General features: G+C 42.9%; 2 protein-coding genes across 3 annotated transcripts; both read left to right on the top strand.

Annotated features, from left to right (window-relative positions):
• The first annotated feature begins 1,079 nt into the window (after positions 1-1,079).
• LOC139368796 (CCHC-type zinc finger nucleic acid binding protein-like) lies at positions 1,080-4,931 on the top strand. Of its 2 annotated transcripts, none has more exons than XM_071108146.1 (5): positions 1,080-1,187; positions 2,433-2,555; positions 2,947-3,012; positions 3,339-3,537; positions 3,919-4,931. In XM_071108146.1, the coding sequence occupies exons 2-5, from the start codon at positions 2,435-2,437 to the stop codon at positions 4,034-4,036; spliced, it is 504 nt and encodes a 167-aa protein (XP_070964247.1). In that variant the 5' UTR covers positions 1,080-1,187; positions 2,433-2,434; the 3' UTR covers positions 4,037-4,931. The 2 variants fall into 2 exon arrangements, with proteins under 2 accessions (XP_070964247.1, XP_070964249.1); XM_071108148.1 differs by having other exon boundaries at positions 1,092-1,182.
• An 884-nt stretch (positions 4,932-5,815) lies between these two features.
• Positions 5,816-11,897, top strand: LOC139368795 (haloacid dehalogenase-like hydrolase domain-containing 5). The gene is made up of 8 exons (XM_071108145.1): positions 5,816-6,079; positions 7,334-7,537; positions 7,844-7,956; positions 8,756-8,849; positions 8,944-8,977; positions 9,095-9,269; positions 9,500-9,688; positions 10,228-11,897. The coding sequence occupies exons 1-8, from the start codon at positions 5,960-5,962 to the stop codon at positions 10,622-10,624; spliced, it is 1,326 nt and encodes a 441-aa protein (XP_070964246.1). The 5' UTR covers positions 5,816-5,959; the 3' UTR covers positions 10,625-11,897.
• Positions 11,898-27,685: the final 15,788 nt, after the last annotated feature.

Raw genomic sequence — 27,685 nt, forward strand, 5'->3', positions numbered from 1 at the left:
GCTCACCATTTTCTGATCATATATCTGATTTAATCTCCATTCCAGCAACTACCTAATTCATATCCTGACAGCAACAAATACCAGGAAATACCAATGCAAGCACTTTGTAAGCAGCCTAAGAGGAAGAGGGCAGGGCTTTATCACTGTACGATCTTAAGGTATCCCATTAGGATGCAGTCTAATCATCCATCCCAGTGCAACGTCAGCTGCAGTGTTGGGAGGAAAACAGAAAACCATTATTTTGGGGGAAAGTGTCCAGTCACTGGTACTCACTAAACCAAAATTATGAAACTCAATTTAGAGAATCTATAGTTTTGAAAAACAATGTATTGAGGGTTTCAATATCCCACATCACCCTAGTGAAATCAGCCTATCCCTTCCACGTTCATGACTGTGCAGGCCACCTTAAGATATGGATTATTACATCTTTCCCACTTATTGATCTGACCATGCACTCAGAGCAGTGAGCTGCAATGCTTAGCCTCCAAGATTCAGTGTAATGTCTTTCTCACTGACCAGCACTGTGTTCAAATAACCTATCTATGATGCAACCTCTGTGTGGAACGGGATGGGTCAGTTTGCATCCATTTATCCCATACACTATTATTCTTACACTTTATAGACCCTTTAACCTTATATCAAAATGATCCAAGGTCATTGGCTATGCTCAATACTGAATACCAAAAAATTGCATTTGATTGATTACCTGCATGCCCACGAGAAGATTGGTGTCAGTCAACACTGATGCATAATATGCATTTTAGCCTACATACAGCTCTTTTAATGTGATATTTGGAGGTGGAAAGCTATTAGAATATATCCATAGAGGGATGATAAGTTCTTAGGATACATGATTGTATTAGGCTATAATTCTAGCAATTATACGTGTAATATATGGCAAATGAAACATCATAATATGAGATCACCTTTGATTTGACAGCAGACAGCAGGAACTAGAAACTTGGGAGGCGGGACATAATTGCTGTCTTATTCAGTGATTTGCCAATCCATGGAGGAGGTGTCCAAGTGCGCTCGTTTGCTATTGGTCCTGGAAAAAGACCATGCCCAAGTGCTGCGTTAGCTTTGACTGGATAGTGTGAATGATCACTAGAAACTCGTGTTCACACCGCATGTGGCGCAACGGAGAGAGGAGGCGTAAACAGCAGAGAATCTCGTAGCTAGGTAAGGTGAGTAATAAAAACGTTTTATTAGAGAATATCGGAGTATTTGTAATATGTTCGATCTTAGTTAAAGTGTCAAACTTAGAGGCGCCATAAAATAAATATCCGAAATCATGTGTTTTCATTGCGATAATGGCTCGCTGATGTTAGCTAACGGGTAGCATTAGCCTTTTCTAACGTTATTGGGTCCGTGGCCTAACTACTACTTCGACTTTTTCGTTATGCGCGGGAAATTAGCCCTATTAAATTATAATTTTTCCGCGTTAAAATATGACCGATTAATGTGTCTAGCAATATACTATTGAAACGAAGTATTTGTGAATGTGTTTGATAACTGCAATTTTTAGAACGTTGAATGGCTGCTGCGCGGCCTAGCAATGCCACATTCAAGAGGTGGTGTTTGCAGCAGTTTCTAGCTGTAGCAAAATGCAATCTCAACGTGACAAGGCCAGAAAGCCTTTTGCACTGGTCATGTTTTTACGGAGGATAACTACATTTTTAATGGATCTGTATAGAAAGTACCTCGGTAGATCAAATTGTCAGGGAGTATAAGCCTTATTTTGCAGTTAATCAGGTTTGTGTTTGCTAGGTAGCTAGCATTGCTAACGTTAATCAATTGGCCAGACGTGACATGTGTTTCATTAGCTACCGACGTTGCTAGCTAGTTGGCTAGCTATCTACGCTAGCGTTGTAGGGTAACGTGTTAGGCCCTTTCATAGTTAATGCCCGCATGTCAGCTTGCTCAAGCAGGGGTAGACATGGCCAAACAACCACGAAATGTAGCTTATTTCAGGTGGCATACGGATCATTATTTTTTACATTTTAAAATAGTAGCCACGAGCTAGCTTGATCCCATCTACTGGTTGAATCAACGTTGTTTCCAAGTCATTTCAGCCTCAATTGTGATGACAATAAATCAACGTTTCTGCACAGGCGTGCACAATTGTGACATACATTTTTTTTGTTTAATTCACTTTAGTTAACAACTTGACAAAGTAAAAAACAAAACTAGAAGTTGAAACGTCTGTAGGCAGGGCTGATAATCAAGCTAACAGCACATAGTTGATTGAGTTGGTCAGTCACTTGATTGGGTCAGAACAAGCCATGGATTGGCCCAACTTTTATTGGCCAATCCTACCTTTGACTCCACTGTTGAATGCATAATTTCCCATACCCCTAGAATTCCTGCAGCTTTGGAAGTGACTTGCCAAAAGTGTGGTTTTAGTTAAGTATTTTCTGTTTTCTTTGCAGATATGGAGATGAGCAGCAGCAGTGAGTGCTTTCGATGTGGCCGTCCTGGGCATTGGATCAAGAACTGTCCTGAAGCTGGGAGTGGGGGGCGTGGCCGCGGCAGGGGCAGAGGAAGAGGAAAGGGTACTTTTCTTGGTTTTTGGGACACCTCACACATTCTACACCATGTGTGAGACTGGCTTGTCAAGCTGAGATCTATGAACGATTATCAGCAGCTGCCTTAAGTTTGCTGGGCACAAAGGCCTTCTCCTATGGGGAATAACCTCACTGTTGGTTGCTTTCGGGGTTTTCACATAGTCCTATCACTTTGTTGCCACTGGGATATCAAAATGACAACGCATGGTTGTCTTAGTCACAATCTGTTACGTGATTCTGTTGGTTTAGTTCACAATTGCATAGTTCAATGTGAACTTAGCTGACATAGCAGCAGAACGATACATGTTCCTCCGAGTTAGTAGTCAGTTTTCTTCACGGATGAGAATATAGTAAACCTCGGTCACCTTTCTTCTTCTAGATCTGTTCTGCTATCGCTGTGGAGAGCAAGGTCACATTGCCAGGGACTGTGAACAGACTGAGGATGGTGAGAATACTTTTCTTTCCTTTATTGAATGCTAAGTACATGCCAATGGTTTTATGTCAACCCAACTCCCAGTTTTCTTAACGTTAAACTTGTCGTTCCAATATGGACTTGTTCAGCTTTACAGTGAGCAATAGTTGCAGCCTTCTTGTGACTGTCACTATGTACTAGGTCCTACTGTTATTCAGGATCTGGGGGCACGTGGTATTTTGGAATGTTTATTACATGATATCAATGCTGTTAATTGCTTTGAAGTAGTTCTGACAAAATGCCATGTTACACTTTAATTTAAAGAACAAATCTTGTAATAACTTTTTCTTTCTCGTCAGCCTGCTACAACTGCCACAGGAGTGGCCATATTTCCCGGGACTGCAAGGAGCCCAAAAAGGAGAGGGAGCAGTGCTGCTACAGCTGTGGCAAGGCTGGCCACGTGGCCCGTGACTGTGACCATGCCAACGAGCAGAAGTGCTATTCCTGCGGTGGCTTTGGTCACATCCAGAAACTCTGTGATAAAGTCAAATGTTACAGGTGAGTGGCCACTTAGTAAAAATATTTTTTGTAAAAAAATAAAATAATTAATACACATGGTAACGACTCATACTTGCATGTTTCCATGTACAGAGCAAACTTGACTAACAACTGCTGAAAGCACAAACGCACAACGTGTTTCGACAAGTCTTCTCGAGGGTGACATGCAGCCTCTGGTACCCCCTTCTTTTGGGGACATAAATGGGTTTACTGTAGTCTTAAAGGCTTTCCAGTAGTTATGCAGTGTATCAAGATATATGTTTGTGCTGTGTATGTGGTCCTTCCGCTTTTTGTTTGCAGATTAGTTCCCGTCTCCGCCAAAGCCATGTAAATGATAACTCTTATGCTTGGTCAACTGAAATCCTAATGTTTTCTCTCCAGGTGTGGTGAGATTGGCCATGTTGCTGTGCAGTGCAGCAAAGCCAGTGAGGTGAACTGCTACAAATGCGGCAACACCGGCCACCTGGCGAAAGAGTGCACCATCGAAGCCACCGCATAATCAGTGCCCTTTGTTGCCCCTCCTATTTTTTTCTGATTGATGGTTGGTTGTATTATTTTTCTCTGAATCCTCTTCACTGGCCAAAGGTTGGCTGACAGAGGCTAGTCCCGGGCCAGTGAGCCTCTCAACATGTAATATGAAGAAAGGGGTGGGAAAAAAAATCTTTCTGCATTCAATACAAAAAATGTTTGTTTAGTTTGGTAGCGGTGTTATGTATAATGCTTTGTTAAAGAATCCCCCTTTCCAAGCCACTGGTGAACAGAGATGAATGAATGGGACTAAATATATGGGATAGAGAGGACCTCTGGGCTTGTGGAAAGCGAGTCTCAGTAAGAAGGGAGTAAAAAGAAACCTGAACTTCCATGTATGGTTATTTTTGGTTTGTTTTAGTGGGATAACATGAGTTGGCCAAGAGAGTATGACATGGGAAACAGTTCACACATATGAGCTGTTTGCATCTGGGCCCAACAAGCAGCTAAGTGCCGGGCGATAACAAACTGCATGTTATATCGATAAATGCCATTACATTTTGGAAGAATTTAAAGAATCTTCTGTTCTTTTATAAAAAGAAATCTGTTTACAATTTAAAGGAGTATCAGTAAATAGACCATGGTAGGTGTTTCCCCCAAAAATTATTTTGGGAACATTTACCTTGGAGGAACAATTAGCAACAAAAACAGTTGTCAGATCATCAGAATTAGCAGTTATTTCGGAATGGAGAATGTTTTCACAGAAATCAAATGTTATTTTTGTACAATATCACTTAGACTACTGTAAAAAAAAAAAATCAAATTTGCTTGTACTCAGTTTTTAAGTCGGAAGGAAAACGCATCTGAAGTCGTAGAACATAGAAATGTAATTTTAAACTATCAATAAAGCAGGAGGAGCACGGGGAGGAAGGTTCTTGTGATTGCATTTATTTCAATGCTTATTTCTTCAAGGTCTTGTATTGCTTTCTTGAATGTAGTTGTGTGTGTATATATTCTGTATTGGTCAGCAGTTCTGAGTTTGTAGAACAACTTAAACCCTGCCCTAGAACTGTCATGTAACATTTTCTTTCCAAATTGACAAACTCATTGATTGTGGGTGGCCCCACATTGTCAACAGTTATAGTACAGACCTAGGCAGACTTTTCTTCCCAGAGAGAATATAGAACAGGTTGTGGTGAACTCCATAGGGAATCCTCCTGTCATCTCTAACCCATAGCTCAGATTTCCATGTCAAATTACCCTTGGGTGGCACTTGCAGTGTAAATTTAGCCAACCTATATATAAAGACCCACTTGTGCTTCAGCTCTCCGGTTGTTGATTTTGCAGTCAGTTTGGCCCTTATTTGGTCTCAGAAAATGGAAATAAATCAATTGAAAACATGGATTAAGTCAATTAATGTGTATTACTTTGAGGAATTTTGTCTACTGCACTGCACCAATCTATACTTCTAAAATGGCCAGTATCCTTGCTGCTGTTTTTCCCTGCATTTCTATTGCTCCACCTGATGTTCAAAATGGCAGCTGGGGCCGCAGTCTAGTTCTGCTGCTGTTTACGATTTTCAACAGTGCGTAATAAAATGCCGCGTTCAAAAAAACTCAAATCTCCGACTTCCGTGCGGTCAAGACAACTGACGTGGAGAAAAAACAAGCACCGACTCGAAATAATCGTTTCGAACGATAATCCAACTCGGAATTTGGAAGTTCGGAAACGCGAGCATCTTTCAAGAGCTGCGACCTGAACACGACTGACGTCATGATTTGACCTCGTTTTTTTCCGGTGTTCCCAGTTGTATTGAAAGCGCTAAAAGGAAGTCCTCATATGTCGTCATTTCGCCGTGCATAGAAAAAAAGTCTGAAGAAAACAAGCTCAGTCCAAGCCGGCTTTTTTATTTGGTGCTTCATTATTTTTCGGTCGCCGGTGAAAGTAGGCGGAGATGAAGGGACTCCTGCCGTTTTACCGAGCTCTGAGCGCCCTGTGTAACCGACAAGTCAGGCGAAGAGCTGGATTTGCCGGTTCTGAGTGCGGGTTTAGCGGAATCGTGTCTGTTAGCAAGGTACGATTCGAACTGCAAAGCTGTTGCTTCCAAATGAATTCTGCACTGTCAGCTGATACATTGTAGCCAATGTTTCCTTGTAATAGGAATACCAAAGAATGTAGAATTGCACTGGTATTTTTGGGGATGTGCGCTTTGGGTCCCCAAATGTTTTTTCCCAATCAGTTTTCAAAATCCAAACTGGTACATTTTTATGTCTCCGAATGTTATCGCTCAAGATGAGTGGGTATTTTCTTGAAACAAACAAATTAATAAAGACACCCACAACCTATCGTATTTTTTTCTGGAGAATTAAACCTACGATTGACAAAATATAGACAAATGCACATTTGAATTGTAACATGGGCAGTAAAAAAACATCAGATTTTCCATAATATGCCAAAACATCGTCTCATTTGTTTATGCCAAATCGCGATCTTGAATCGATAGGCCTATAGTAGCCTAGGCTATTATTTTGCCTATAATGTGGATGCTTTAGCCTCTGATGTTGCATTTTGCTGTGTCATTCACAGGGGGGCTCTTCTGCCTTTAGTCACACAGTTGCACTGTTCTTAGCAGTCAATTCTGCATCCCCACGTTGTTTTGTTTAAATGTGGGTAGGGGCCATTTGAATAGGAAAAGAGATTGCAGTTCCATCACAATCCCATATCATTAGCTCCTTCTGTAATGTTGGCTACAATGAATTGAATACATCAGGGTTTTTTCTCTCTCTAAATAATAGGCCTCAGAGGTGCATATATATCCATATGGCATATTGGGCCTGTCAGTAAAGTGGCTTTGATAAGAGGAAAGTCCCAATAATCACAGGGCCTATGAATTTCTACCCTCACATCACATATTATGTTTATTTTCTCTTTATGTGAGCTGCCTCCACAATTCACATTTCCTTCCACATCTACCAGAGGCCAGACTGTTGTAGCCTGATCCACACCAATAGCAAAACAGATTGTAAACTTACGGGACTTCAGGATGGTCGTATGAGGTTAAGATTGTTGAGCAACACCCTGGAAATAGTTGTGTGTTGTAACATACAGAAACTAAATCATTACTAGTCTAGATTCATATTTAAAACAGAACCACACGCATGGTCCTGCATCCTGTCTTGTGTGTCAACTCAGACCCATGCTTTGGGGATGGGTCTTATATTGTTGAGTGGAATATTTCTAATGATGCATGATGTCAACATTACAGTTTTGTGTCATAATGTTGCGATCTAGAATGTGGCATATGAATCATTCTCTCTTCCTATCCCAGCCACAGCCATGCTTTGGCCTGCTGTTTGACATCGATGGCGTGCTTGTCCGGGGAAAGATACCCATCCCTGCTGCAAAAAAGGCCTTCCAAAAACTGGTCAACTCCCAGGGACAATTTGTGGTACCAGTTGTTTTTGTCACCAACGCAGGGAATTGTATGCGGCAGATGAAAGCAGACCAGCTCTCGCACATCCTGGGAGTGCCTGTAAGTGTCTCACAGCTCTCTTCTGCCACACAATCTGTAATGATTAAGACATACTTTAATTCTAGTCCCTGTGTGGGCAGTTAGCCACTCATGCTGTACATGTTAATGTGGTGCATTGTCTTTTGACTTTAATCGAGTTCTCAGCCATATGATGGCTAAATATTAGGACCAGCAGAGGTCTTTTGACATGAAATTCAACTGTATGTGTGTCTCGTTGCACAGAAAATCAAACCAATTAGGTCCTCTTGAAGATATTGCTTGCTGTAAGTCTGGCTCAGCCTATCTGACTGGTGTTTTTGTTACCAGATCACCATGGACCAGGTGATGATGTCACACAGTCCACTGAGGATGTTCAAGAAATACCATGACAAGTGTGTTCTGGTGTCAGGACAAGGGCCCGTCCTGGATATTGCCAAAAAGTATCCTTTTGAAATACAATATGTATTGTCAGACATTATCAAAGCATCTACTTGACTTAGCTTGATAAGAGAATATCGGGGCATCAGGTAGCCTAGTGGTTAGAGCTTTGGACCAGTAACCGAAAGGTTGCTAGATCGAATCCCCGAGCTGACAAGGTAAAAATCTGTCATTCTGCCCCTGAACAAGGCTGTTAACACTGTTCCTAGACCGTCATTGTAAATAAGAATTTGTTCTTAACTGACTTGCCTAGGTAAATAAAAAATAAAAATGACCTAGAAATGAATTAACAAGCTGATTATATCAGGTATATCATACCCAAGTGCAGACCGTGTTGAAGTTACAATGTGTATTGCAACAACAGGGGCAGACAAACAAAAGGTCAAGGCAGGTAGAGTGGTCAGGCAGGCGGGCTCAGAGTCAGGGGCAGGCAGAGTGGTCAGGCAGGCGGGCTCAGAGTCAGGACAGGCAAGGGTCAAAACCAGGAGGACGAGAAAAAGAGAGACTGGGGAAAAACAGGAGCTGAGAGAACTCTGGTTGACTTGAACAAACAAGACAAACTGGCACAGACAGAAAACATAGGTATAAATACCCAGGGGATAAGTGGGGAAGATGGGTGACACCTGGAGGGGGTGGAGATAAGCACAATGACAGGTAAAACATGACAGATTATAATGACCATGCTATACATTGGTGGTGTAATCTATAAAATTATAAGGAGATAAGCACAATGACAGGTAAAACATGACAGATTATAATGACCATGCTATACATTGGTGGTGTAATCCTTAAAATTATAAGCTTGGGCTTCCAGAATGTGGTCAGTATCGACATGTTGAGAGAATCCTTTCCTCTGCTGGACATGGTGGACCACAACAGACGGCCCAAACTGCCGGTGAGACTCGAGCCGATGTATACATCAAGAACCATAGACAGGCTATATTTCAGAGGCTTTCCTAAGCACCTTCCATTTCTTATTTTCTTTTCAGTCCAGTCCTATTGCCAACCTTCCCACAGTAGAAGGTGAGGGCTTGTAAATGGATTCTCTTCTTCTGATTGATCTTGTTGTTGAACTGTCACCGTAATCGCAATTGTATATCATATCCATCATATTCCACATCTTTTCTCTTCCCGGTCCAGCTGTTATTCTGTTTGGGGAGCCCATCCGATGGGAGACCAACCTCCAGCTGATAATTGATATCCTTCTGACCAATGGGAACCTGAGCGGAGCCCACCAGACCCAAAAGCTTCCCCACCTCCCCCTGCTGGCCTGCAACATGGATCTCATGTGGATGGCTGAGGCCCAGTCTCCACGGTAACCACAGTGAATCAGAGCTGTTATTGAAATGTGGTGAAAAGGCAGGCAGATATGAATAGGAAGAAAGACATTTGTTTTTTTCACCATAGAATCTATTAATGTCCTGGATGCAAAACGGGACTAAGCTCATTGAAGTCTGGCCTTCAAGAAAACGGAAATGAGTTTGATTAGTTTAATGGATCATGTTTTCATTACATGTTTGCTTCTTTATATGATCTCAACTCCAGGTTTGGTCATGGGACATTCCTGGTGTGCCTGGAGAACATCTACAAGAAGATAACGGGTAAAGAGGTGAAGTACAAAGCTCTGATGGGGAAGCCCAGTGAACTGACCTACCACTTTGCTGAGTACCTCATCAGAGGCCAGGCTGTGGAGAGAAACTGGACACAGCCCATCACCTCCCTCTATGCTATTGGGTAAGACCCCTGTCATCTCACTGTTGACAGCAAAAATGGTGGCCATTTATTTTACGTGAACAAATATACTACTAGGTAAAACATGGGTAATTGCATAATGATAACATATCATTATAATTACTTGTTTGTTTTTTTGGGATTCAAAGCACAGCTAGATTTCACCTTCAAGCTAAAGTAGTTGTTATAAGTGTGGGCTCTTAATTTAATCACTGTTGTGGTTGAGAATTTTCCTGCACCGCAGGAAATGCAGATGAGCTTTGAGATTTAGATACATTCACTGAAACCCGCACTACAGTTATATTACCAGTATTGCACTTTTCATATAGCCTAATTATAGCCTAACCACAGATTAAACATTACATTGGTGGAAAAATGTGAATGTTCAAATCTTGTTGTTACAGGATTATATTGATGCGACAATACTGGTCAAATTAAGATTCTGCACCTGGATGTGCTGATGTCCATGATGTGGGATGTCATTTCTGTACTGCCTGATTCCTCTCCTTGATTTCCTTTCCTTTGCCTCTCTACTCCCTCAGGGATAACCTGATGACTGACATCTATGGGGCCAACCTCTACAGTTGTTACCTGAAGGAGAGGAACAGGAGGAAGAACTCCAAAGCTGTCGCCAAGATGGCCACTGGCACTGGCTCTAGTGCAGCCCTTCCCCAGGACAATGACCACGTAGAGAACGCCTGGGAGAGCGAGCTGGCACCCCCCTCCGCCACCTCCTGCAAGTCCATCCTGGTGTGCACTGGGGTGTACAACCCCCACACGGAGGTGCCCACTTATGCCAACAAGTGCAGCAAGGAGACTGTGTTTCACGGGCATCGCGACTTCCGCTTCGACCCGGCGTTGGTAGAGCCCGGGCACATCGTGCAGGACGTGGCTGACGCCGTGGAGCTCATCTTTGAGCAGGAGAAGTTTGTGCCTTAGTAATGTTTTCAGATTGGTGTCGTCATGGAGACCTCCTTAGTAGAGGTCTCAGGTTTGCCTGTGCCGGCCATAGAATTAGAATTGATTATATTCAAATTCTATGGTTCTGGGTTAAAAAGGAGGGGGTTCCTAAAAATTGATACAGAGCAGACCTGATCAATATCCAGTGTTGTGCAGATTTGTTTTGTATGATACGATGGACCAGATTAGTCTTAACTGGGAAACACCACTTACTGAGTTACGTTGGACAGTGTTTACAACTTGGCAGTGCATTGAAGGAACTTAATAGGTCATATTCAAACTCATAACGGTGTAAAGTACTGTAGTGAGATTTAACTGTTATTCATTCTGTTGTATTGTTCTATAGTGGGCTTAAAACGATTTAAGTTCTGCACAATTACCCGTTTTTAAGTAATGGCAATTGTTTTTATTGAAAGCCTTATTTAATAGTATTATGAATAAGTATTTTCTTAGTTGTGATTATGTACAAAGATTATGACAATCTTTCAAATTGTTAATTTGATTTAAGTGGTCTTATGTATCTTAACGACTACAATAAGTTATAAATATTTTTATGAATTCTATGTAATTCATATGTTTTCAATTCCTTCTCAAACTGACCATATCACTGTCTACCATACATTTAGTCTGTTACGTCTATGCATGCATTTCATTAAGGTAGATTGAATGCATTATACTGTACTTAGCCCGGTTTCCCAAAAGCATATTAAGGCAATTTTATCGTTAGAACCATAGATGGTTCTAATATTCATTTAGCCTTAAGATGCTTTTGGGAAACCGGGCCCTGTACTGTAAGAATACCTATTTGATATTTAGGGTGCAATGCCGTCCTTCAACTGTGCTGTCTACATTATTTCTAGCAATGTAAACCATGTAACCTGTATTTGCACAGAACAAAACGATTCATTCTCATTTAATGTTACCATATCTTGCCGAGCTAGTAAACCTGCCCTTTGTTGTAAATGTACCATTTGTCGTATGTGTTTAAACTTTGACCACAGATGCAAAGACTGTATCTAGCCACTTATATTTCTATAAAATATAGGAATAGAAGAGAAGCTATTTTATCATAGGTGTATTAACCATGCATTTCAGTTGATGCGTTACATATTTTATAAGATATGAAAATAGCGTAGCCTTAAAAAAGAAGCTGGCTACCAGTTCTTCAGTGCTGATGATATAGCATGGGTTTGTTAACATGAAAACAAACGCCTCCATAGAAAATAAAACATGCTTATCTTCTTGTCATATATCCTACCGGTTTTCTTCTTTACTGTCCTCATGCACACATCTTCAGTTTCAGAAATAAATATTCTCACTTATCTAGTGTTAACAATATTTGCAAATTGTACAACACCTAAATGTCTCCCGAATTGCACAGCTGTATAAGGCATTGCATCTCAGTGCTTGAGGCGTCACTACAGACACCCTGGTTCGAATCCAGGCTGTATCACAACCGGCTGTAATTGGAAGTCCCATAGGGCGGAGCACAACTCCATAGGGCGGCGCACATTTAGCCGAGTGTTGTCCGGGTTTGGCCGGTGTAGGCTGTCATTGTAAATAAGAATCTGTTCTTAACTGACTTGCCTAGTTAAATAAAGGTCAAAAAAAAAAAAAAGCTTCACCCTCATGTGGGTGCTAGCAAGCAAGATGTGTTGTGCTAAGTATCAACAGCCAATCCAGTAGGGGCTGGAAGCTATAGTGAGCATCGATTGGTCAAAAATGACGCGATGTCGGCCTCCCGGGTGGCGCAGTGCTTAAGGGGGGCTGTACTGCAGCGCCAGCTGCGCCACCAGAGACTTTGGGTTCGCGCCCAGGTTCTGTCGTAACCGGCCGCGACCGGGAGGTCCGTGGGGCGACGCACAATTGGCCTAGCATCGTCCGGGTTAGGGAAGGTTTGGCCGGTAGGGAAATCTTTGTCTCAGGGAAATCTGTGCCAACTGTAAAGTTTGGTGGAGGAGAAATAATGGTCTGGGACTGTTTTCCATGGTTCGGGCTAGGCCCCTTAGTTCCAGTAAAAGGGACATCTTAACGCTACAGCATACAATTACATGTGGGTGTCTGTAACATTTATCAATCTATTTACATAATAGTGATGTGGGTACATTTTGGATCAAATCAAATCAAATTTTATTTGTCACATACACATGGTTAGCAGATGTTAATGCGAGTGTAGCGAAATGCTTGTGCTTCTAGTTCCGACAATGCAGTAATAACAAGTAATCTAACTAACAATTCCAAAAATACTGTCTTGTACACAGTGTAAGGGGATAAAGAATATGTACATAAGGATATATGAATGAGTGATGGTACAGAGCAGCATAGGCAAGATACAGTAGATGGTATCGAGTACAGTATGTACAAATGAGATGAGTATGTAAACAAAGTGGCATAGTTTAAAGTGGCTAGTGATACATGTATTACATAAGGATACAGTCGATGATATAGAGTACAGTATATATGTATGCATATGAGATGAATAATGTAGGGTAAGTAACATTATATAAGGTAGCATTGTTTAAAGTGGCTAGTGATATATTTACATCATTTCCCATCAATTCCCATTATTAAAGTGGCTGGAGTTGAGTCAGTGTCAGTGTGTTGGCAGCAGCCACTCAGTGTTAGTGGTGGCTGTTTAACAGTCTGATGGCCTTGAGATAGAAGCTGTTTTTCAGTCTCTCGGTCCCAGCTTTGATGCACCTGTACTGACCTCGCCTTCTGGATGATAGCGGGGTGAACAGGCAGTGGCTCGGGTGGTTGATGTCCTTGATGATCTTTATGGCCTTCCTGTGACATCGGGTGGTGTAGGTGTCCTGGAGGGCAGGTAGTTTGCCCCCGGTGATGCGTTGTGCAGACCTCACTACCCTCTGGAGAGCCTTACGGTTGAGGGCGGTGCAGTTGCCATACCAGGCGGTGATACAGCCCGCCAGGATGCTCTCGATTGTGCATCTGTAGAAGTTTGTGAGTGCTTTTGGTGACAAGCCGAATTTCTTCAGCCTCCTGAGGTTGAAGAGGCGCTGCTGCGCCTTCTTCACGATGCTGTCTGTGTGAGTGGACCAATTCAGTTTGTCTGTGATGTGTATGCCGAGGAACTTAAAACTTGCTACCCTCTCCACTACTGTTCCATCGATGTGGATAGGGGGGTGTTCCCTCTGCTGTTTCCTGAAGTCCACAATCATCTCCTTAGTTTTGTTGACGTTGAGTGTGAGGTTATTTTCCTGACACCACACTCTGAGGGCCCTCACCTCCTCCCTGTAGGCCGTCTCGTCGTTGTTGGTAATCAAGCCTACCACTGTTGTGTCGTCCGCAAACTTGATGATTGAGTTGGAGGTGTGTGTGGCCATGCAGTCGTGGGTGAACAGGGAGTACAGGAGAGGGCTCAGAACGCACCCTTGTGAGGCCCCAGTGTTGAGGATCAGCGGGGAGGAGATGTTGTTGCCTACCCTCACCACCTGGGGGCGGCCCGTCAGGAAGTCCAGTACCCAGTTGCACAGGGCGGGGTCGAGACCCAGGGTCTCGAGCTTGATGACGAGCTTGGAGGGTACTATGGTGTTGAATGCCGAGCTGTAGTCGATGAACAGCATTCTCACATAGGTATTCCTCTTGTCCAGATGGGTTAGGGCAGTGTGCAGTGTGGTTGAGATTGCATCGTCTGTGGACCTATTTGGGCGGTAAGCAAATTGGAGTGGGTCTAGGGTGTCAGGTAGGGTGGAGGTGATATGGTCCTTGACTAGTCTCTCAAAGCACTTCATGATGACGGATGTGAGTGCTACGGGGCGGTAGTCGTTTAGCTCAGTTACCTTAGCTTTCTTGGGAACAGGAACAATGGTGGCCCTCTTGAAGCATGTGGGAACAGCAGACTGGTATAGGGATTGATTGAATATGTCCGTAAACACACCGGCCAGCTGGTCTGCGCATGCTCTGAGGGTGCGGCTGGGGATGCCGTCTGGGCCTGCAGCCTTGCGAGGGTTAACACGTTTAAATGTCTTACTCACCTCGGCTGCAGTGAAGGAGAGACCGCATGTTTTCGTTGCAGGCCGTGTCAGTGGCACTGTATTGTCCTCAAAGCGGGCAAAAAAGTTATTTAGTCTGCCTGGGAGCAAGACATCCTGGTCCGTGACTGGGCTGGATTTCTTCCTGTAGTCCGTGATTGACTGTAGACCCTGCCACATGCCTCTTGTGTCTGAGCCGTTGAATTGAGATTCTACTTTGTCTCTGTACTGGCGCTTAGCTTGTTTGATAGCCTTGTGGAGGGAATAGCTGCACTGTTTTGTATTCGGTCATGTTACCAGACACCTTGCCCTGATTAAAGCAGTGGTTCGCGCTTTCAGTTTCACACGAATGCTGCCATCAATCCACGGTTTCTGGTTAGGGAATGTTTTAATCGTTGCTATGGGAACGACATCTTCAACGCACGTTCTAATGAACTCGCACACCGAATCAGCGTATTCGTCAATGTTGTTATCTGACGCAATACGAAACATCTCCCAGTCCACGTGATGGAAGCAGTCTTGGAGTGTGGAGTCAGCTTGGTCGGACCAGCGTTGGACAGACCTCAGCGTGGGAGCCTCTTGTTTTAGTTTCTGTCTGTAGGCAGGGATCAACAAAATGGAGTCGTGGTCAGCTTTTCCGAAAGGGGGGCGGGGCAGGGCCTTATATGCGTCGCGGAAGTTAGAGTAACAATGATCCAAGGTCTTTCCACCCCTGGTTGCGCAATCGATATGCTGATAAAATGTAGGGATCTATCCCACATTGGGTGGGAAAACATGTCTGTCATGTCATATACAGTATCCTATGGGCTGATCAGGCTTATCATAGCCATAGCCATAAATGTTAAAGTGTGAGGCCTTACCTTTAAGTGTGAAGTTATTGACAACAAGGCTAGAGTGAGGCCTACTGTGGTGGAAATTCAACACCAGGGACACCTGAAGTGGAAAGGTTACAACAACAAACTGCACACTGTACAGGTCTATCAGAAAACTCAGCTGGGGCGGTCCCAACAGTTGTCTTATGTACAGTGTCGTGTCTTTAGTATCATTGAAGGTGAAAACTGTTTTTTTATCAAATCAATTCTCTGTAATTATTATTACGTGATTAAACTAATCATGTACATTTCATTAACTAGGAAGTCGGGGCACCACGGAAAATCTTCAGATTACAAAGTTATACTTTTCCGAATATAACTCTTCAGATATTTTAATATCTGATCAATTAGTCTTCTATTAATGAATTATTCTTTACCTTACGTCAGTCTCATTTCAAACGTCGTAGAATTCTTGGTTATCTACACGAACCCAGCCTTAATCATGAATCATCCATACACCAATTGGCTTAATCATTTATCTACTAACTAACTAACTAAATAATCACAGAAATGCATAACAAACAGTAGATATTGGTTACAAACAATGATAGGGAAGAACCCCTAGTGGGCTAAACTGATATGATGGCTTGGTATACAAAGAAAAGGGGGTGTGGACTGATAAAGGAGCGGGAAAGACTAAATGGATTTACTACACACAGTGGATAATTATATTAATTGGAATGCTAATCCTTTGCACATAAACGCTCGCTCATTCGGGAATAATTGCAAACAATATATTTACACCCATATGTCGTTGTTGTCTTCTCTGTTGGAATTGTCGGTCAGTCTGCTGGAGAGTCAGTTCATCAGAGAGTCTCTGGTTACTTCTCCAGAAGTCACAATGTCTCTCACGGTTGTAGCTATCGTCTGCTCCTGATAGTGTCTGTTGTAATGGATACGTCAGGCGTCCATTGTTCTTAGAGTAGATGTTTCGTGGCTGTCGGTATTCACATCCCAGGTTTACATAATTTCTATCTGCAGACTAGTAATTAGTATCTAAGATTTGCTCTTATTCTGTAGGGATCGATTGAACCTCTTTCAGCCATGTAGCCAATGCTCCACGTGGTATAGTTCTCTAGTCTTGGTACTCAACTATTCATAATCACAGCTTCCACTGTGGGTTTGCTTAGTCTGAAGAGGATTTCTTCAGGGGGAGTTTAATTTGTAACAATAGAAAGGGCGGTTCCATGACGCCAGATCATGTCTGTGCTCACGGGGGTGTGGCCGCTGACTAGTTAAACTTTACAGGGAATACAATTCTCACAAAATTAAAGGTTAACATCACATTACATAATTTCACAAATAGTTTCATCTTTACTCATTCATTTCATACAAGAATTAGATGCAAACACCATAATTGAGAAATGTACACATTTCCTGTCCTTCGTGAGGTCACCAAATTAAGCACACTCAACATAACTCTCCCTTAAGTGTCCACTGACCATTCTCACAAGTGGACATATTGTTTCATTCTCCCATTTTGGGGATTTAGGAGTTCGGCCATGTCAAATCAAATCAAAGTTTATTTGTCATGTGCGATGAATACAACAGGAGTAGACCTTACAGTGAAATGCTTACTTACAGGCTCTAACCAATAGTGCAAAAAAGGTATTAGGTGAACAATAGGTAGGTAAAGAAATAAAACAACAGTAAAAAGGCTATATACAGTAGTGAGGCTATAAAAGTAGTATATACAGTGGTAAGGCTCTGTGGTTGTATAATGCAAAAAACGTCATGGGTCAGGGTTACGTGGCATCTCTACTAGGAATGGTTAGTCAACTTGCATAGTCAGATTTACTTGGCAAAGTGACAAACCTGCTCTTACTTTAACTGGCCCCAACCCACACAGGAGTGACCTACATCACGGCATAGACGGCTTTGAGTTGAATATGGTGATGATTTCATCATAATTCAATGTATCTGTCAGTTCACGCTCAAAAGACAGCAATAATGGCGCCGACAGAGATGGTCGCCTCTCTTCAGGTCTTTGGGAAATTATGCAGTAATTTGTTTTTTATGTATTATTTCTGACATTGTTAGCCAGCAAAATCTCAAGTGTTATTACATACAGCCAGGACGAACTACTGGATATAAAAGTGATGTCAACTTACCAACATTACAACCAGGAATACAACTTTCCCGAAGCGGATCCTTTGTTCGGACCTCCACAATGGACATGTGATCTTATCCCAGAGGCCGACCCAAAACAACGCGGTGCCGCAGGAGCGGCCTACTGGTTAGACTTAGAAGGCGAGCACACCATCCACCGTTTCTGACCATATTACTCACCAATCTCTGTAACATTCTCTGTTTCACGGAAACATGGCTCACTCGGGATATGTTGTCAGAGTCGGTACAGCCACCCGGTTTCTTCACGCGGCAAGAAGAAGGGTGGGAGTGTATACCTTATGATTAAAGACTCATGGTGTAATCAACAACATACAAGAACTCAAGTCCTTTTGATCACCTGATCTAGAATTCCTTACAATCAAATGCCGACCGCATTATCTACCAAGAGAATTCTCTTCGATTATGGACTCTATGTAAACTGAAACCATATATCCTGAGGCTGCATTTATTGTAGCTGGGGATTTTAACAAAGCTAATCTGAGAACAAGGCTTCCTAAATTTTATCAGCATATCGACTGTGCGACACGAGCTGGTAGCATTCTGGACCATTGCTACTCTAACTTCCGCAATGCATACAAATCCCTCCCCCGCCCTCCATTCGTGAAATCCCACCACAACTCCATTTTGTTTCTCCCAGCCTATAGACAGAAACTAAAACAGGAAACCCCCATGCTCAGGTCTATCCAACGCTGGTCTGACCAATTGGATTCCACGCTTCAGGATTGCTTTGATCACGTGGATGGGATATGTTCCGGGTAGCCTCAGATAACAACATTAACTGACTCGGTGAGTGAGTTTATTAGCAAGAGTATCGGTAATGTTGTACCCACAGTGACTATTAAAACCTTCCCTAACCAGAAACCGTGGATTGATGGCAGCATTCACGCAAAACTGAAAGCGCGAACTAATGCTTTTAATCATGGCAAGGCGACTGGAAACATGACAGAATACAAACAGTGTAGATATTCCATCTGCAAGGCAATCAAACAAGTAAAACATCAGTATAGAGACAAAGTAGAGTCGCAATTCAACGGCTCAGACACGAGAGGTATGTGGCAGGGTCTACAGTCAATCACGGATTACAAAAAGAAAACCAGCCCAGTCACTGACATCGACGTCTTGCTCCCAGACAAATTAAACAACTTCTTTGCTCGCTTTGAGAAAAATACAGTGAAACTGACACATCCCGCTACAAAAGCCTGTGGGTTCCCTTTCATCGTGGCCAATGTGATTAAAACATTTAAACCTGTTAACCCTCGCAGGGCTGCCGGCTTTGACGGCATCCCTAGCCGAGTCCTCAGAGCATGCGCAGACCAGCTGGCTGGTGTGTTTACGGACATATTCAATCAATCCCTATCCCAGTCTGCCACCATTGTTCATGTTCCCAAGAAAGCTAAGGCAACTCACCTCTGTCATCATGAAGTGGTTTGAGAGACTAATCAAGGATCAAATCACCTCCACCCTACCTGATACATCAGACCCACTCAAATTTGCTTACCACCACAATAGATCCACAGATGACGCAATCGCCATCACACTGCACACTGCCTTATCCCATCTGGACAAGAGGAATACCTATGAAAGAACACTGTTCATTGACTACAGCTCAGCATTTAACTTCTTGGATATAGGGGGCGCTATTTAAATTTTTGGATGAAAAACGTTCCCGTTTTAAACAAGATATTTTGTCACGAAAAGATGTTCTGACGTTTCCAAAACTGCAAAGATATTGTCTGTGAGTGCCACAGAACTGATGTTACAGAAAAAACCCAGATAAAAATCCAATCAGGAAGTGCCGCATTTTTTAAAACTGCCTCATGCCAATGACTCCTCATATGGCTGTGAAGGAGCTAGGAGTCAGCTTACGTTTTCCACGTTTTCCCCAAGGTGTCTGCAGCATTGTGACGTATTTGTAGGCATATCATTGGAAGATTGACCATAAGAGACTACATCTACCAGGTGGTCGCTTGGTGTCCTCCGTTGCAATTATTGCGTAATCTCCAGCTGCAGTATTTTTCCGTTTTCTTCTGATGAGAAGCCAACTGCCACCACTGATAGATTATCGAATAGATATGTGAAAAACACCTTGAGGATTGATTCTAAACAACGTTTGCCATGTTTCTGTTGATATTATGGAGCTAATTTGGAAAAAAGTTTGGCGTTGTAAGTGACTGCATTTTCCGGTCTTTTTCTTTGCCAAACGTGATGAACAAAACGGAGCTATTTCGTCTACACAAATAATATTTTTGGAAAAAATTAACATTTGCTATCTAACTAAGAGTCTCGTCATTGAAAACATCCGGAGTATAGGAAACGTTGCGTTATGGTAATGAGCTTGAGGCTATGATTACGCTCCCGGATACGGGATTGCTCGACGCTAGAGGTTAACGCCATAGTACCATGCAAACTCATCATTAAGCTCGAAACCCTGGGTCTCGACCCAGCCCTGAGCAACTGGGTCCTGGACTTTCTGATGGGTCGCCCCCAGGTGGTGAGGGTAGGAAACAACATCTCCACCTCGCTGATCCTCAACACTGGGGCCCCACAAGGGTGCATTCTATCCGCTCTCCTGTACTCCCTGTTCACCCATGACTGCATGGCCATGCACGCCTCCAACTCAATCATCAAGTTTACAGACGGCACTACAGTGGTAGGCCTGATTCCTAACAACAACGAGACGTCCTACAGGGAGGAGGTAAGGGCCCTCGGAGTGTGGTGTCAGGAAAATAACCTCTCACTCAACGTCAACAAAACAAAGGAGATGATCGTGGACTTCAGGAAACAGCAGAGGGAGCATCCCCCCATCCACATCGACGGGACAGTAGTGGAGAAGGTGGAAAGTTTTAAGTTCCTCGGCATACACATCACAGACAAACTGCAATGGTCCGCCCACACAGACAGCGTGGTGAAGAAGGTGCAACAGCGCCTCTTCAACCTCAGGTGGCTGTAGAAATTTGGCTTGTCACCTAAAACACAAACTTTTACAGATGCACACTCAAGAGCATCCTGTCAGGCTGTATCACCACCTGGAACAGCAACTGCACCGCCCACAACCACAAGGCTCTCCAGAGGGTAGTGCGTTCTGCACAACGCATCACCGGGGGCAAACTACCTGCCCTCCAGGACACCTATAGTACCCGATGTCACAGGAAGGCCAAAAAGATCTTCAAGGACAACAACCACCCGAGCCACTGCCTGTCCACCCCGCTATCATCCAGAAGCTGAGGTCAGTACAGGTGTATCAAAGCTAGGACTGAGAGACTGAAAAACAGCTTCTATCTCAAGGCCATCAGACTGTTAAACAGCCATCACTAACATAGAGAGGCTGCTGCCAACATACAGACTCAAATCTCTGTCCACTTTAATAAATGAATGTAATACAATTGAAGTCAGAAGTTTACATACACTTAGGTTGGAGTCATTAAAACTTGTTTTTCAACCACTCCACAAATGTCTTGTTAACAAACTATAGTTTTGGCAAGTCGGTTAGGACATCTACTTTATGCATGAAACTCAGTGCCTCTTTGCTTGACATCATGGGAAAATCAAAAGAAATCAGCCAAGACCTCAGGAAAAAAATTGTAGACCTCCACAAGTCTTGGGAGGAATTTCCAAACGCCTGAAGGTACCACGTTCATCTGTACAAACAATAGTACGCAAGTATAAACACCATGGGACCACGCAGCCGTCATACCGCTCAGGAAGGAAGCACGTTCTGTCTCCTAGAGATTAACGTACTTTGGTGCGAAAAGTGCAAATCAATCCCAGAACAACAGCAAAGGACCCTGTGAAGATGCTGGAGGAAACAGGTACAAAAGTATCTATATCCACAGTAAAACAAGTCCTATATCAACATAACCTGAAAGGCCGCTCAGCAAGGAAGAAGCCACTGCTCCAAAACCGCCATAAAAAAAGCCAGACTACGGTTTGCAACTGCACATGGGGATGAAGATCGTACTTTTTGGAGAAATGTCCTCTGGTCTGATGAAACAAAAACAGGATTGTTTGGCCATAATGACCATCTGGTTTGGTGGAAAAGTGGGAGGCTTGCAAGCCGAAAAACACCATTCCAACCGTGAAGCACGGGGATGGCAGCATCATGTTGTGGGGGTGCTTTGCTGCAGGAGGGACTGGTGCACTTCACAAAATAGATGGCACCATAAGGATGGCAAATTACGTGGCTATATTGAAGCAACATCTCAAGACATCAGACAAGTTAAAGTTTGGTCGTAAATGTGTCTTCCAAATGGACAATGACCCCAAGCATATTTCCAAAGTTGTGGCAAAATGGCTTAACCTCTAGCGACGAGCAATCCCATATCCGGGAGCGTAATCATAGCCTCAAGCGCATTACCATAACGCAACGTTTCCTATTCATGAAAATCGCAAATGAAATGAAATAAATATATTGAAACACAAGATTAGCCTTTTGTTAACAACACTGTCATCTCAGATTTTCAAAATATGCGTTACAGCCAACGCTAGACAAGCATTTGTGTAAGTTTAGCATGGCATAATGCTATGCTAGGCTGTGCTGGCAGCAGGCAACATTTTCACAAAAATAAGAAAAGCAACCAAATTAAATCATTTACCTTTGAAGAACTTCAGATGCTTTCACTCAGGAGACTCCCAGTTAGATAGCAAATATTCCTTTTTTCCAAAAAAGAATATTTTTGTAGGCAAAAAACGTCACGTTTGTTCATCCTGCTTGGCTGAGAAATCGACCGAAAACACTTCAACTATAACGCCAAACTTTTTTCAAAATTTGCTCCATAATATCGACAGAAACACGGCAAACGTTGTTTAGGATCCATCCTCAGTGTTTTTAACATATGTATTCAATAATATATCCGTGGAGGCAGTTGGTTTCTCAAAAGAAACTATTGGAAAAATGGCTACCTCAGTATTTTACGCAACGTTTTCTCCGGGAGACACCATGCGTCCACTCGCCCTATAAGGTCTCTTACAGCCATTCTCCAATGGAAATGCCTAAAAAGACGTCACAATGCTGCAGACACCTTGGGGAAAACGTGGAAAACGTAAGCTGACTCCTAGCTCCTTCACAGCCATATAAGGAGTCATCGCCATGAGGCAGTTTCAAAAAATGTGGCACTTCCTGATTGGATTTTTATCTGGGTTTCGCCTGTAACATCTGTTCTGTGGCACTCACAGACAATATCTTTGCAGTTTTGGAAACGTCAGAGTGTTTTCTTTCCAAAGCTGTCAATTATATGCATAGTCGAGCATCTTGTCGTGACAAAATATCTTGTTTAAAACGGGAACGTTTTTCATCCAAAAATTAAAATAGCGCCCCCTATATCCAAGAAGTTAAGGACAACAAAGTCAAGGTATTGGAGTGGCCATCACAAAGCCCTGACCTCAATCCTATAGAACATTTGTGGACAGAACTGAAAAGGTGTGTGGAAGCAAGGAGGCCTACAAACCTGACTCAGTTACACCAGCTCTGTCAGGAGGAATGGGCCAAAATTCACCCAACTTATTGTGGGAAACTTGTGGAAGGCTACCCGAAACATTTGACCCAAGTTAAACTATTTAAAGGCAATGCTACCGCATACTAATTGAGTGTATATTAACTTCTGACCCACTGGGAATTGAATGAAATAAATAAAAGCTGAAATAAATCACTCTCTCTACTATTATTCTGACATTTCACATTCTTAAAATAAAGTGGTGATCCTAACTGACCTAAGACAGGGATTTTTTACTAGGATTAAATGTCAGGAATTGTGAAAAACTTGTATTTGGCTAAGGTGTATGTAAACTTCTGACTTCAACTTTAAATGTATCACTAGTCACTTTAAATAATGGAACTTTATATAATGTTTACATATCCTACATTACTCATCTAATACTGTGTTCTATACCATCTACTGCATCTTGCCTATGCTGCATGGCCAACGCTCATCCATATATTTATATGTATGTACATATTCATCCCATTGCATTTGTGTGTATAAGGTAGTCGTTGTGAATTTGTTAGATTACTTGATAGATTTTACTGCACTGACGGAACTAGAAGTCCAAGCATTACGCTACACTTTCATCTCCTAACCATGTGTATGAGACCAATAAATGTTTTTTTTAACAACACTCTTTGTCCAAATGTAAGATTAGCAAACATTTCTGCTCTAGAGAAGAACAGATTGTCCTCATGGTTATGAGGGCCCAGCAGGGCTCTCCTCCTACTTCTGGGTCAATGCCCTGGACCTGCATTGGCCCCTTTGGCTCAGGACTCCTTCTACGATGACCATCTACTTCTGGGCCACTACTCCGGACCGGCGTTAGCCCTTTTGGCTCTGGACCCTCTGCCAGGTTCCCCTTTGGCTCATCTCACCCTCTGCCAGGTTTCCCACAAGAGGACAACCTACTATTCTTATTAGCACTCCTGTACTAATGCAGAGGAGGGCCATACTGCACCACTGGAACTGGCAAAGCCCTATCTTCTCCTAGATCAGGAACTTGTCTGCAGTGTGACACGTGGATCCAGGCATCTCTCTCAGCAACCCAGAATAACTTGGTACGGCCCTCTCCAATGGGAGTCCTTCCAACTCTTTCTCCTGAAGTCCTTGACCACCACAAAATCCCCTGGGCTCAAACAGTGCTCAGCTCCACCTGCCAGGTTCGGCAAAGATGCCTTCATTTGAGGAAAGAGAGTCTTGAGAACACTGCTAAGGGTGACACAATACTCAACCATGTCTTCCTCCATCCCTTGAAGGGACAACCTGTTCTGGGTGAAAGGTGCATTTGTCATTCGCATAGGACGGCCAGTCAGCACCTTGTGTGGAGAGAGACCAGTGACCATATGGGATCTGCCTTCATACTCATCAGTACCAATGGAAGCACTTTCACCCATGTCAGGCTTGTTTCACCAATTAGCTTAACCAATTACATTTTCAGAGATTGATTCGCCCTTTTGACTGCACCCGCAGGTTGAAGATGAAATTAAACTTCAAAGCCCCTGACAGGGACTGGACAAACTCATTCACAAAATGTAAAATATTGTTGTAGAGATTTTAGATGGCAGACCATACCTGGGTATGGTCTCTTTGGGTATGATCTCTCTGGGTATGATCTCTCTGGGTATGATCTCTCGCACAACTGCTTTCGCCGCAGCAACCGCTGTGGCTCTCCTGCAAGTGAAAGCTTCAATCCATTTAGAAAACATGTCAACAATCACCAAACAATACTTGTACCCCTCACAATGGGTCAACTCAATGAAGTCCATCATTAAGTGCTCAAAAGATCCTTCAGGCCTTGGATGGTACGTGGGGGATACTAAAATGCCGCGTCCAATATTATTAGTCATGCAAATCAAACATTTCTTGCAGAAATGTTCTGCAAGCACAGTAAAACCTACTGTACACCAACATTTATTTACAAGATCCACCACATGAAAAGTACAACGGGGCATGGCAGGTCTGCCCCTCTCATCCAGCCATACACCCGATGCGTCTTTACGACAGCACCCAGCCCACTTGCAAGTTTCTGACTCATCAGCCGTTGCCTGCAAAGCAACCATGTCATCAACAGAGAAAGGGTTGATGGGAGCTGAAACTGCTGCCATCTGTAGGAGGGCGGAAACAGAAGAGGAAGCAGCCAATTTAGCTGCACGGTCAGCTTTAGCATTCCCCAGAGAAATGTTGTCGTTAGAGGAAGAATGTGCTTGTCACTTGATTATGGAAACAGAGGAGGGTAGCTAGACAGCCTGTAAGAGAGACGAAACGAGGTTACTGTGTGCAATCTGTTTTCTAGACAAGGTCAATAAGCATCTATTCTTCCACAATGTTCCAAAATCATGCACAACACCGAACACATATCTGCTATCAGTGTAAATGTTAACAGAGCTGTCCTTTCCCAAAATACAAGCTCTAGTGAAGCCAAAAAGTTCTGCCGCCTAGGCTGATAAGTGTGAAGAGAGTCGAGCACTCTCCACAGTTTCAAAACAATCACAACAGCATAACCAACTAATAGATCCCCTTTCTCATTTCTCTGGGCAGACCCATCTACAAAATACTCAAAGTCTGGATTGCCTAACGGGGGTGTCTCTCAAGTCTAATCTAGGGCTACAGTTTCAATTTCAAAAGCTACGTCACAGTTATGATCTTCACCGGCATCTGCTGTAGGGAGAAGAGTTGAGGGGTTAAGAAATGTACATCGTTTCAAAGTAACATGAGACATTGTCAACATAATGTTCTGATAATCTAGCAGTCACAAATGAGCCGTTCTTGCCTGTGTAATAATTGCGTGCACAGCATGGGGCACATGGACGGTTAGGGGAGACATAGCCACAATATCAGAACATGCCAAAATAGCTTAATCACACTATCTAATCGTTGAGAATAATAACCAACAGGTCTATATCCCACACCATGATACTGTGTCAAAACTGCTGACATAAACCCACTTGTCTCCGAAACAAAGAGATGGAAGGGTTTATTAGGGTCTGGCAAACCCAAGCAAGATGTAGACATTAATGTTTGTTTCAATTTTACCAATGCCATCTCAGCCTCATCGGTCCAGACCACAACTTCACTCGCATTCATCTTTCTCCCACAAATACAATTCTGCAGCGGTTGAACTAACTCTGCATAGTCTTTCAGCCACACTGATACGAGAATTATGTTCTCAATGTTCATAAACCAATTCAATTAAACTACTCAGTCTGCTAATCAGGATTTGTAAGATACTGATTGAAATGAGACAGACGGAGGCCCAGCTAAAATAGTCAATAAGGTTAATTCACGAGAGCGCTGGTCTGTTGTACAAAACCATTCATTTTATACTGGCTTCTTACGCCCACTTACGCACATATTCACACAAACATACGCACACATATTCACACAAACATACGCACACACATTCACACTAACATTAGCACACAATGTCCTGCTACCCAGCCGACAAAGATTAGGGGAATCCGTGAGACTTACTCCCCATCCTCTCTCAAGATAGGGAGACCCTGGGAAGTACTCTCAGTGGCCCCAGCCAAGGTCGGCACCGAATCTTGATCAGACTGTTTTTAAGATACTATAATTGACATAAACTACACACACACGGATATATAATTCTACTGACTAAAACCACACACATCATTAGAATAATCTCATGATTCTAATCAATTTCAGACAATCATATGGTTTCAGGGTGGAATCTAATAACATTCATATGAACATATAAATCCCATTATGAATCCACCCTTAATGACTAAATAATACACACTGATACCTCATGTATTATCTGAAAACTTAAATGGTATCCAAGATTAATTCAAACCAATACATGTACAGTGGGGAGAACAAGTATTTGATACACTGCCGATTTTGCAGGTTTTCCCACTTACAAAGCATGTAGAGGGCTGTCATTTTTATCATAGGTACACTTCAACTGTGAGAGACGGAATCTAAAACAAAAATCAAGAAAATCACATTGTATGATTTTTAAGTAATTCATTTGCATTTTATTGTATGACATATGGGAGCTAGTTTCTTATGAGAAATGTTTTTAATTTTTAGGGGTACTAAAGTCCTCGGACCTCAACCACCCAGTTGAGGTCAACCAACCTCCCTCATTGTCTTGTCTGTTGTAACATTCTCTGTCCTATTGCATGTTCTTACTTCCCCTACGTCCCATTTGTGTGTGATGTATTGAGACATACAATAATAATTTCCTCCTGTAACTGTGGAAGGGGGAAGTCTAGATGTAATGGGCACATGGGGATAAAGATAATGCAGATCAATGCAACTGTCATTGTCTGACTTTCCTGCCTTCACGAACAGCTCTACCATACAGGCCATTCCCCTGGGTGAATCAATTCCCTCAAGGGGAAAGGGGATGGTGGTCAACTGAGGTTTGGCTGTGGCGTAGGCATAACATTCTTCTTTAGCTACTGATCTGGCTGTATACTGAATCCATTCTAACCACAGGTTGGAATCCCCATAACCCCACCTCAATCACTTCCTTCAGATCTTTCGTCTGAACTATCAGCACCGGTCCTTGGCTCTGGACGACTCCATGGTCAGTATCTG

This window comes from Oncorhynchus clarkii, chromosome 16 (genome assembly GCF_045791955.1).
Source record: "Oncorhynchus clarkii lewisi isolate Uvic-CL-2024 chromosome 16, UVic_Ocla_1.0, whole genome shotgun sequence".
Lineage (NCBI taxonomy): Eukaryota > Metazoa > Chordata > Actinopteri > Salmoniformes > Salmonidae > Oncorhynchus > Oncorhynchus clarkii.

Coding starts and splice junctions, on each gene's coding strand:
- LOC139368796 (XM_071108146.1), top strand. CDS start 2,435: ATGGAGATGAGCAGCAGCAGTGAGTGCTTTCGATGTGGCCGTCCTGGG. Junction 3,013..3,338: donor CTGTGAACAGACTGAGGATG/GTGAGAATACTT, acceptor CTTTCTCGTCAG/CCTGCTACAACTGCCACAGG. Junction 3,538..3,918: donor GATAAAGTCAAATGTTACAG/GTGAGTGGCCAC, acceptor TTTTCTCTCCAG/GTGTGGTGAGATTGGCCATG.
- LOC139368795 (XM_071108145.1), top strand. CDS start 5,960: ATGAAGGGACTCCTGCCGTTTTACCGAGCTCTGAGCGCCCTGTGTAAC. Junction 7,538..7,843: donor CGCACATCCTGGGAGTGCCT/GTAAGTGTCTCA, acceptor TTTTGTTACCAG/ATCACCATGGACCAGGTGAT. Junction 8,978..9,094: donor CAACCTTCCCACAGTAGAAG/GTGAGGGCTTGT, acceptor TTCCCGGTCCAG/CTGTTATTCTGTTTGGGGAG.